Source organism: Triticum dicoccoides, chromosome 2B (assembly GCF_002162155.2).
Source record: "Triticum dicoccoides isolate Atlit2015 ecotype Zavitan chromosome 2B, WEW_v2.0, whole genome shotgun sequence".
NCBI classification, from domain to species: domain Eukaryota; kingdom Viridiplantae; phylum Streptophyta; class Magnoliopsida; order Poales; family Poaceae; genus Triticum; species Triticum dicoccoides.
In genome coordinates this window covers 251,521,683-251,532,214 of record NC_041383.1, presented here as the reverse complement: position 1 = coordinate 251,532,214, position 10,532 = coordinate 251,521,683, and the positions used below count along the sequence as shown (strand labels likewise).

The following is a 10,532-nucleotide window of genomic DNA, read 5'->3' as shown; positions in this document are numbered from 1 at the left end:
CACTCCTCGCACTGGAAGACCTAGCCGCTGGGCCATGGTGACCGACGGCGATGATGACGGTGGTGGCTACCTCGACGATGGATAAAATCCGCTCCGCCCCTCCTCTTATCCGTCGACGACCGCTTGAATCCCGAGAGGAGAGGAGAGGAGTGGGAGATCCATGGCGGCGGAAAGATCCGCGCCTGGATCGGACCTGCTCGTCAAGGAGACCCACGCCATGGAGCTGCTCGTCAATGTTCCACCCTGGTGAGTGTCGATGCCATGGTTCTGCCCTTCTTCCCTCCCCTTCCCTGATGCTCTTCTCTCCCTCACGCAGGCACACATCCAACATCGCCATGGACCAGTAGCTCAAGCCATCTTCTTCCAGATGGTGATGGGGTTCCCTCACCATCTGCAGGTCATCATCCTTAAGGGCTCCACCATCTGCAGGTCTTCCTTCTTCTCTTCTCTCTGTTGGATTCCATTTGATTTTTCTGCTCTATTGGTGAAGCTCCCTCTCTTCTCTGCTGCAGTGTCTACAGTGGACTATTTGCATCTTCAGTGCAAATACCTGATTGTATATGGATGGATTGTAGGGTCTAACCACCTTGATTTGATTCGGGCTGGAGCAGCAGCAGCAGGTCCTTCCTTCCATGGAGGGCATCCACAACATGACCCGCACAAGGAGCTCCAAGCAGACAAAGGTACCTGCTCCATTGTTGTACATGTTCGTGAGTTCTTTGTGATGATGAAACCACTGATTGGATGTCCTGATTAGATACAATCCATTCCATTGAACTGTGGGGACAACATGAGGCACATGTCTCTGATTTGTTGTTACTTTGGTTGACAATATGTACTGTGCATGCGTGTGTGTGTGTTGATAAGTAGCAGATTTGCTTGGCCGCCTGTGACACTCATGCCAAATCCTTGACATTTCTGGGGTTATACAACCATCATGTTTTCTAAGGTTTTGTTTTCCCGCCTCCATCTCTTCCATGGCAAGCAGCACAGGTTTCTTTGTTTGTAAATTAAGCAGTCTGGTAGATTTGGAAAGGAGGAACAGGGTACTGAACTTTTATATATCTGCACAAGGTACCTTTCAATTAATAAGATTTGTTTTTCTGTTCTGAATAGGGTGCTGAGCCTGATAATTGTACCTTTCTATTCTGAATTGCATATTTGTAGGAATACTATGTTATGTAAGAACATGGCGGTGCAGTCACCCGAGGTGAAGAAGCTCTGTCACCTACCTCTACATCCTCCACTAGGCTGATAAGCACAACTGCTAACAAGTATGCTAATCCACCCTCATCTGCATTGCTTCCTCCTAGCCTGTGATTTATGACATGGAGCATGTTGTTCTGTTATCATATACAGGAATCTGTCCATGCTTAAATGTGGTCATAGGTTGTGGAATAGGAGAAACAATATAATGTTCTTTAGCAGATGCAAACCTGTCCATGCCTTATTTGGACCAATAATTACTGGTGTTGCCTATTTGATATGTAAACATATTTTTTTGGATGTCTCAGAAAAATGCCATGCTACTACATAAGTTTGAATCAAACAAATTAAATTTGTAATAAGATCCCTGAAAGTAATTAAGTGCTTCTTGAATGCATGGAAACAACAAGTTAGATATCTCAGAGGTACTATGTCATATATTCTGAAAGTGGCGCACATGGATATGTATTCTTGGTTAGCTTTATGTTCCATTTCTGTTGTACATGCTCCAAGAGTTAATGTGTTATTCTGAAAGGATATGAAGTGAATTGTCTTCTACTGCAATCAATGGGCATTTCGTTCTACACATATGTCCTGATGTTGTAGTGCCACTTGATTTCCTTTAAAATTTCAGTAACAATTGAGCAATATTGGCCTTCCCTTTTTCCTGTATTAAGTACTATTCATAGAGTCAAAGCTCATGGAGATGGTCTGTTACTGATTGCTGCATCTATAGAGCTCACTAATAAAATATCTGCTGGTTCATCTAACTTATTTGATCTATATGTTTTTGTTTACCTGCAACACGAAGAGAAAAACATGCTCAATTAGTTCATAAATTTTAAAATTGTGCATTTTGTATAATTTCTGCTGGTTCCAGTCACAGCATGCCAGCATCTAATCCTTGCAGCAACACCAGGAGTAGACTTTGGATATTTTTCTATACATTTGACATTAAAGTTATACCAACTTGCATCCATCGATCACTAGCTATTACATGCAGTAGGTAATTATCTGATGTCAATGCAACATCCAAATCATTGAAATACGACCTCTTATTCTACACAGTTCTTTATGCTTTGACAAATCACAAAGTAGAAATCGATTTTAAGATAATCTATAATTATAATAAAACCAGGGATTGCTTTTCTGAAAGAAAAACAAGGGATTGTTAATATGTTTAAATATGAAGATTTGCAGTACTGTAGGTCCTTACCTCTTCTTTTCCAAAGTAGATAGGACAAAAAAAATATGTCCCCACTAATCGGTACGTGCAGCAGTGAGGAACCGAGCAAAAGGGGAGCTTGGCTTCCAATGGGGTGATGGACAGATTGTAGGTGGGTGCTTGCCTCATATCTTCAATGTGAGAATATTGATTTCTCTTCTACTCCCTCTGTTTCTAAATATAAGTCGTTCTAGGGATTTCAATACAAACTACATACGGATGTATATAGACTATGTTAGAGTGTAGGTTCACTCATTTTGCTCCGTATGTATGTAGTGAAATCTGTAGAAAGACTTATATTTAGGAATAGAGGGAATATCGGTTAGTAAGCATTTTCCAAACTGTACGAAAAAAATGTTCAGGAGTTAAACTACTTTTCTTACTATTCATGCGAGATGGCAGAATACTTTGCTTACTATTCTCTTCAATTATTCCCCGATTACAAGGATGGCATTGTTCACGAGTTAATCTACTGCGGAAAAAATGACACACCATTGTCAAGTTGGTAGGAAATCAACCTGCTGTATCTATTTGTTTTTTTCTTCTGGCATGTCCATCGACTCTGTTAACACCAAACAAAGTAACAAACTTGACAAAACTAAAACTCATCTCCCAGATTTCTCTATGCACTTCCATAGATTCTGATATGTCCATTGTCTTTACGACTTACATTTTGTATGTATCTGGAAGCTAATTCAGCATGACCCACGAGTGTTGATTTGTATGTTAGTGTGATAGAATCTCACTGAAAAAATTGACAGAATAAAGGAAAATATATATTAGATGTGTGTTATAAGAACGAGTAGTCCATGCTGCCATGCAACCAATAAGTAGTCAGACTTTAAAACCATTGTCATGCAAAAATTAGGACAACTTTTGGAGTACTTGGGTTATCCGGGTTCTTATAAACAGGTTCCCTTTGTTGTAAGAGAGCAAGGTGCTAGCGGACTCACATGATGAGTTCTATGATCCAGAGAAGGTTGACCCTAGCCAAGAGGGGCATTCAGGCGACGTGGACTCACATGATGAGTTCTGTGTTCCACATAAGGTTAATCCACCATGAAGTGTCTTGTCCATGGAGGATCGTTGTTGGCTTTGAGGGAGACGTACAGACTGTTTCCTATAACCTTTCTATTTTTTTGCTTGGCTCATTCAGTAGCTTTTGTGATAACAGTTGTGGCAAGCTTTTGTTGGTGTTGGAGCTCCCAAAGTAGAAGGGTACTCTATTTTTGTTTGCTTCTCTGTTTCGTATAGTGTGCTTACTTCCGAAGGTACATGCTCAGATTCTTTGGCCTCGGACGTTGTAGATGAAAGCCTTGATGTACTATCAGCATTTTTTGCTAATGGGGGGACAGCCGTGTTCGTTGTAAAGGAAATGAATTAATCTTTTATGTTAACAATTTATATCGGGGAATGCTAATAGAGGCCATTTTGACATGTCTGCGAGCTGCCCTGCTTTAGATGAGGATGGAAAAATACATTGAGATACTTGCTTCCGGCTTATGCTAGACACAATCTACATGCCATGCCATGCTACTACTGCACATAGCGGTACAATCCAAATGCTGTTATGCCACATCGGGTTCTGGTTGGACGGTGGTTGAAATCGAAGAAGACACAACCTAAGCAATTTGGTTACCCCGTTGCAACGCACGGGCATATTTACTAGTTAATTAATTAATCACGTAATCGCAACGTGCTAAACGCAGAACCGAGTAGCGAGCACATAGGCCGAACCGGTAGGGCCCCCGATGGGATCCGGTTCGAGCCCGGCCGGGACCATCAGACAGAGTCCGTCCGGTCAACCCACTCGGCAACGCGCCCGGCCCAGACAAAAGCCTCACCACACGGGTCGCGACCGACGCGTCCAACAAAGTCCCAAACTCGACTGAGCCCCGCGGACGCGAACCGCCTCCCCGCGCACGCATCTCGCGTCGCCTTCTGCTTCGCCTTCGCCTTCCGTCCGTTTCCCAATTCCCACTCGCGTTACACCAACCAACCACTAGCGCCCGTGCCTGTGCCCCACACACACGAGCACTAGCAGCAGTAACGCTCACGCGCGCCCGCCCGTATAAGTAGCGCGCTCGGAGACGGACACGGAGCATCAGAACCGACGACACCCGACGCGACAAGCCAACAGCCTCCCCTAGTCCCCTGCGCCGCTCCAGATATCCTTCTATCCACACCCGCCATGAGGTTCGCGTGCTTCGGCGGTGCGGCGGCCGTGGCCGACGAGGCGGTGGCTGCGACGACGACTCACCGGACTCCTCGCCGCCGGTGGCGGTTCTTCTTCGGTAGCAAGGGCGAGAAGTCGCCGTCGACGGGGACCAAGAGGATCACGTCGCCAGGCCGCCGGGCAACGGACTACGTTGCATACGACATGATCGCTGCCAGCGCGGGGAAGTCGTCGTCCGTGCCGTCCTCGTCCGCGCTCAGCACCGCGTCGTCGCTGGACTCGGCCTCCTCCTCGTCCTCCTCCTCCCGCTCCTGCTCCCGGTCCTCCTCCTCCTCCTCGTTGTGCTTGGAAGTGGTGCCAACGCCGGCGAAGAAGCGGCCGGACGAGAAGAGGTCGCCCGCGGTCGGCGTGGCGGCGGTGCTGGTGTGCCTCTTGATGATGATGTTCTGCGGCCGGCTCGTGGCCACGCTGCTTACCACCGCGGTGCTCTGCTTCTTCCCGCGAACATGGCCGCCTGCCAGGGCCAGGGCGGCCGAGAGCCTGCTGCTGGTTGCGTCGTCGCCGGAGCACGGCACGGCGTCGAGGAGACAAGCGGAGACGATCAAGACCAAGGCGGTTATGGATGGGTTCCTTGCGAGGAACCGCAAGAAGTGATCCATCTTCCGACTTCTCCTTTTTTATTTAGCACAGCAGTTCCTTTATACTGTATTTTTTTGTCCGAGAATTTATGTAATTATAAATTCGGATTAAGACTTACACTAACAAATACGACCTTTATTTTCTCTACTGTGAGTTCATAATAATGTATGTTACGGCGGATATGGGGAAAGAGGAAAGTGCCGGCCACACGTACTCTTCTCGCACAAAATCATCTCTATTGCGGGCGGCAACTGATTCCATCATGCATGTTGCATGCTTAGCTAGTGGAAACCAAACTTTGCGATGGTGCGAGTATTTCTATACTTGCGGACGAGTAACTTTTAGATAGCTTGCAAATTATGGGTCGTGGGGGCTTTCTGGCTTGTAGTCTTTTTTCCTTTTGTAAGGTGAAAAAAGTTTATTCCATAGTAACAGGGTTACAATCGAGATGCAGATCGACTGTATGATGCCAGCCGATCTACAACCCTATTATGTTCTTTTTAGTTTCATCGGAATAACTTATCTCTCTATCATGGTTAACTTGATTTCAGATACAAGATGGTCATAAGTCGACCTCAATATGGTCATAAGCTGATCTCAATAAACCCTCCTCGTAAAAAAGAAGATACAAGATGGTCATAAGCCGACCTCAATAAACCCTCCCCGGACAATGTAGCCAACGCCTTAGAGGAGTCCGATTGCACCACCCCCGGCTCTTTAGAATGTTGTATTGCCAAGGCCATGCCCTCCATCAAAACGTGAATTCCAACTTCCAGTGCATCATTATAGTTGAATAAAAAGCTATGAACAGCAAAGATAACACTTTCATCCGGCCTTCTTAAAATCATTCCTGCTGCTGCAGTGCCATCCACCAGTAGAAACGACCCATCGACGGACAAGGCAACCCTGCCAGATAGGTTCATGTGCTTTAACTTCCTTCGTCGGCCTCACATCCTCTACTGACATTTTACCCTTCCATATCTCTTCTATACTAAATTCTTGTATCAACCTCAAGAAAAAACACACATAGTTTTGCAGGAATTCCACTGAGACCTCCAGTGACGGGGCTTCCTTCCCATGTACAACATCTGACCAAATTGACCAGATTCGGTACATTAGTACAATTGCCATGTCCCACACCGCGCTTACTCTTTTTCATGCTTGGCTAACTATCACGTGTAAGGTTAAACATTTGGGTAAAGTGAAAATTTTGTACCTCACTGAAAAATTTGAAAAATCTTTGGCTATTTGAATTTGGTTTGAATATTGTCGGAAATTTCAAGGTTACAAATATTTCATGCCAACAGAAATTATCAAAATTTTAATGTCTTTGAAATTTCAAACTTTGACGACATGTGGACCAACTGAGTGAAAAAACATATTGGGGAGAAGATGTACACCGGCGGTCTATATTTTTCCGATGTGCTCCCTTTGCTAGAGCAAAGTTTTTTCTCCAACAGACCATATGTATGTGTCTTTTATGTAAGGAAATGTACCTTCCCCACCGCCTCAGAGGCTCAATATTGATTTAGTGCATATACACCGATGAGTTTGAAAGTGGCAATTCTAATGATTCATTTGATAATATCATTAGTTCGTGAACTTGGGGGTTACGTGATTCGTCAGAAAAAGGAATGATAGTTACTTTTTTTTCTCTATAACAGGATTGTTAGTTTCTCGTTGGGCTTCTCCGAGACATTTTCCATTAACTAATTTATATGAGTCATTGTTCTTTCTTTCATGGGCTCTATATATTCTCCACACCATTCCTAAAATGTAGAACTCTAAAAATGATTTAAGCACAATAACTATGCCAAGTACCATTTTAACGCGAGGCCTTGCCACTTTGGGTCTTTTAACTGAAATGCATCAATCCACGATACTAATACCTACCCTACAATCTCAGTGATTAATGATGCATGTCACTATGATGTTATTAAGCTATGCAACTCTTTTGTGTGGATCCTTATTATTTGCCGCTATTATAATCATTAGATTTTGAAATAAATTCCATTTCTTTTCTAAAATGAAAATAATGTTTTAGATTAAACATTTCTCTTTGGTGAGATTACTATTTCTGTGTGAAAATAAGTGCTTTAAAAAGCACCTCGGTCCCTTCATTTCTAACTTGCTATTAATATCAATTAATAGAGTATTTGGATTCTGGGAGTTACTGTGTCATTAGCATAGGATTTACCCTTTTAACCATAGGTATTCCCAGTAGAGCATTATGGGCTAATGAGGCCTTGGGATCCTATACTCTTACATGTTTGTTCTATTGTTTCAAAAAAGTCTAAGTGCATCAATTATGATAGCCAGTGCATGCAGCCAGGTCAAACAACAAGGAGATAGAGAATCTCCTTGTGCCAAACCCTCGTGGTCATTTTAGTGGCATATAACTAACATGTAATTATCCTAGTCAATCGTCAAGTTAAACCGAAAAGTAGGTTCCAAGGAGTAAATGAGGACATCCTCGAGCTCTCCCAAATGTCCAATGACCATGCCATCAAGAGTTAACATTATTAATTACTCATACAATAGAGTTGGCTATAAGTTTAGAACTTTTTTCACTTTCTCTCTATCTCTTTCTTCTCATTAAATGCTTTTACCTAGAAGCACGCCTAGAGGTTGGTTCTTGCACGAGAGCCCACTCCTTCAATTTTTTTTTCTTGTCTCTCTCCACCATATAGGCAAATGTGCCATGTGAGCGGGCTTATGGCCCACTATAGTACTTGCTCTAAAATAAACTCCAGCATGTGAACATGTATGGAGTCTGTACAATTTTATAAAGGAAAAATGATATCCACATAAATAAATCTGGCTTCTATCGCATCCTTGTGAAATTGGGACATGATTTTGTATACTACCATATCCAAACAGCTTCAAACCAAGTGGCATTAACAATAATTTCAGCACACATCACTGCAAAACAGATATCAGCAAACTGTTCTGCCTTAGGCCTTAGGGAGAACAAAGAACATGAAGCTGTCTTTTCTCATGATTTACTATGCTTATACTTATACCAGCTTTGAGAATTAACTTTGACCATCAAGTAGATCAAAATTATATGAATTGTCAGACATAGATGTTTATACCACTAAAAATACATTTGAATACAAATTTGATGGTATAACTTTTGTGACACGTAAAAAATAGATTGTCGTCAAAAAGTAAGACAAAGTGCCATGGAACGGGCGGACATCCTTGGATTCTCTCAAATAGATGCCATGTTGGTATAAGGTACGTTCCAAACAAATAAACTCCGGCAAGTAAACATGTATGCAATTTTCACAAATTTCAAATACAAATGATATCCACGTAAATAAATCTGTCTTGTGTCATATGCTATAAAATTAGAATTAGATTTCGTATACGTGCATACCCAAACAGTTTCAAACCACGTGGCCGTAACAATAATTTCAGCAAACACCACCGCAAAAACAAATACTTATCAACAAACGGTTTTACCTTATAGGCCTTAGAGCATCTCCAGCCGTTCGCCCCCCCAGGGGCTTGAAATAGCGCCGCCTTGGGGGCGCGCCGGCTGAAAAATCGGCGTGGGGGCGATTGGGTTTCTAGCCGGCGCCCCCAAGCACCGATTTGGCCCAATTTGGACGCAAACTGGCCCACTTTTCAGCCCATTATTGGCGCAAGTTGGCTCACTATCGGCGCAAATTGACCAATTTTGGCCTGTATTCGGCGTGCTTCGGCACAAATTGAATAGAAGCTATTTTTATCACATAGTTCATCACAGAAAATCAATAGAAATCAAATATTTCAATACAAGTTATATAGTTCAACAAATAAAAAATCATATGTCATCACACGTCGAGCTAGGCGTTGCCCCTGAGCCTTCATAGGTGCTCCACCAGATCCTGCTGCAATTGTTGATGCACCAGTGGGTCTCGGATCTCCTGACGCATATTGAGGAAGGCCGCCCAACTTGCCGGTAGGTGGTGATCAACTTGGGCAAGAGGACCCTGCCTGTAATATGGTTCAGTGTCAAACACTGGCTCTTCCTGCTCGCTCTTAATGATCATGTTGTGCAAGATGACACAGCAAGTCATGATCTCCCACATTTGATCTTTTGACCAGGTCTGAGCGGGGTACCGGACAACAGCAAATCGAGATTGGAGCATACCAAACATGGTTTGAGATAGTCTTCACAAAGTGGGAGTACTTGCCTCCTGCCACAAGGTTTGAGATAGTCTTCACAAACATGGACCATCTCGGATAGATGCCATCTGCTGGGTAGTATCCCTTGTTGTCGTGCCGCCCATTGACCTCGAAGTTCACCGGAGAAGAATGACCTTCAACAAGCTTGGCAAAGATAGGGGAGCACTGTAGTATGTTGATATCATTGTGAGTTCTTGGCATACCAAAGAAGGAGTGTCAAATCCATAGGTCGCGTGTGGCCACTGCCTCAAGTACCACACTGCAACCACCTTTGGCGCTTTTGTACATCCCCTGCCAAGCAAATGGACAGTTTTTCCATTTCCAATGCATGCAATCGATGCTTCCAAGCATCCCAGTAAATCCTCTTGCTGCATTCTATGCTAGGATCCGAGCAGTGTCTTCGGCATTGGGTAATCGCAAGTATTGTGGTCCAAACACTGCCACCACAGCCCTGCAGAACTTGTAGAAACACTCAATGGTCGTAGACTCGGCCATGCGTCCATAGTCTTTCAGTGAATCACCGGGAGCTCCGTATGCAAGCATCCTCACAGCTGACGTGCACTTCTGGAGTGAGGTGGATCCAAGTGTGCCGGTGCAGTCCTTCTTGCACTTGAAATAGTTGTCGAACTCCCGAACGGAATTCACAATCCTGAGGAAGATCTTTCGGCTCATCCGATAACGACGCCGAAACACTTTGTCGCCATGCAGTGGAGCGCCGACGAAGTAGTCGGGGTAGAGCAAGCAATAGCCTTCCAGTCGATGCCTCTGCTTTGCCTTCAGCCGGCCCAGCACCGAGCCACCTCACCGCGGCTTTGCATTGCTCACGTGCAGGCTGCCCAGGGTGGCGACGACCATGAGATGCTCTTCGTCCTGGACGTCGGCATCGGCTTCCTCCCACAGCAGCGCCGCGAGCGCCTCCTCATCGTCCGAGTCCATTCCCGAGCAGACAAACCGTTGAACACCCAGCGGGCGTGGTAGGCGCGCAGCCGCCGGTATCCCGCCCTGCGCGGCTGGAGCGCCAGAAAACCTCTCCCAGGAACGGGATGGACGATGCCGCGACGGAACCCTCTCTCTTTTTCGGCGGGGGAATGACCTATCTAGCGGTGGCGG

The 10,532-nt window shown here is 44.6% G+C and overlaps 1 protein-coding gene and 1 long non-coding RNA gene across 2 annotated transcripts; both read left to right on the top strand.

Annotated features, from left to right (window-relative positions):
- Positions 1-378: 378 nt before the first annotated feature.
- Positions 379-1,254, top strand: LOC119367642. Its single transcript, XR_005176368.1, has 4 exons — positions 379-429; positions 513-683; positions 989-1,074; positions 1,168-1,254. It is a non-coding gene; the product is annotated as an uncharacterized LOC119367642 (long non-coding RNA).
- Positions 1,255-4,528: 3,274 nt separating this feature from the next.
- LOC119367641 (cell wall integrity and stress response component 1-like) lies at positions 4,529-5,389 on the top strand. The gene has a single exon (XM_037633108.1). The coding sequence runs from the start codon at positions 4,623-4,625 to the stop codon at positions 5,259-5,261; it is 639 nt and encodes a 212-aa protein (XP_037489005.1). The 5' UTR covers positions 4,529-4,622; the 3' UTR covers positions 5,262-5,389.
- Positions 5,390-10,532: the final 5,143 nt, after the last annotated feature.

Coding starts and splice junctions, on each gene's coding strand:
- LOC119367641 (XM_037633108.1), top strand. CDS start 4,623: ATGAGGTTCGCGTGCTTCGGCGGTGCGGCGGCCGTGGCCGACGAGGCG.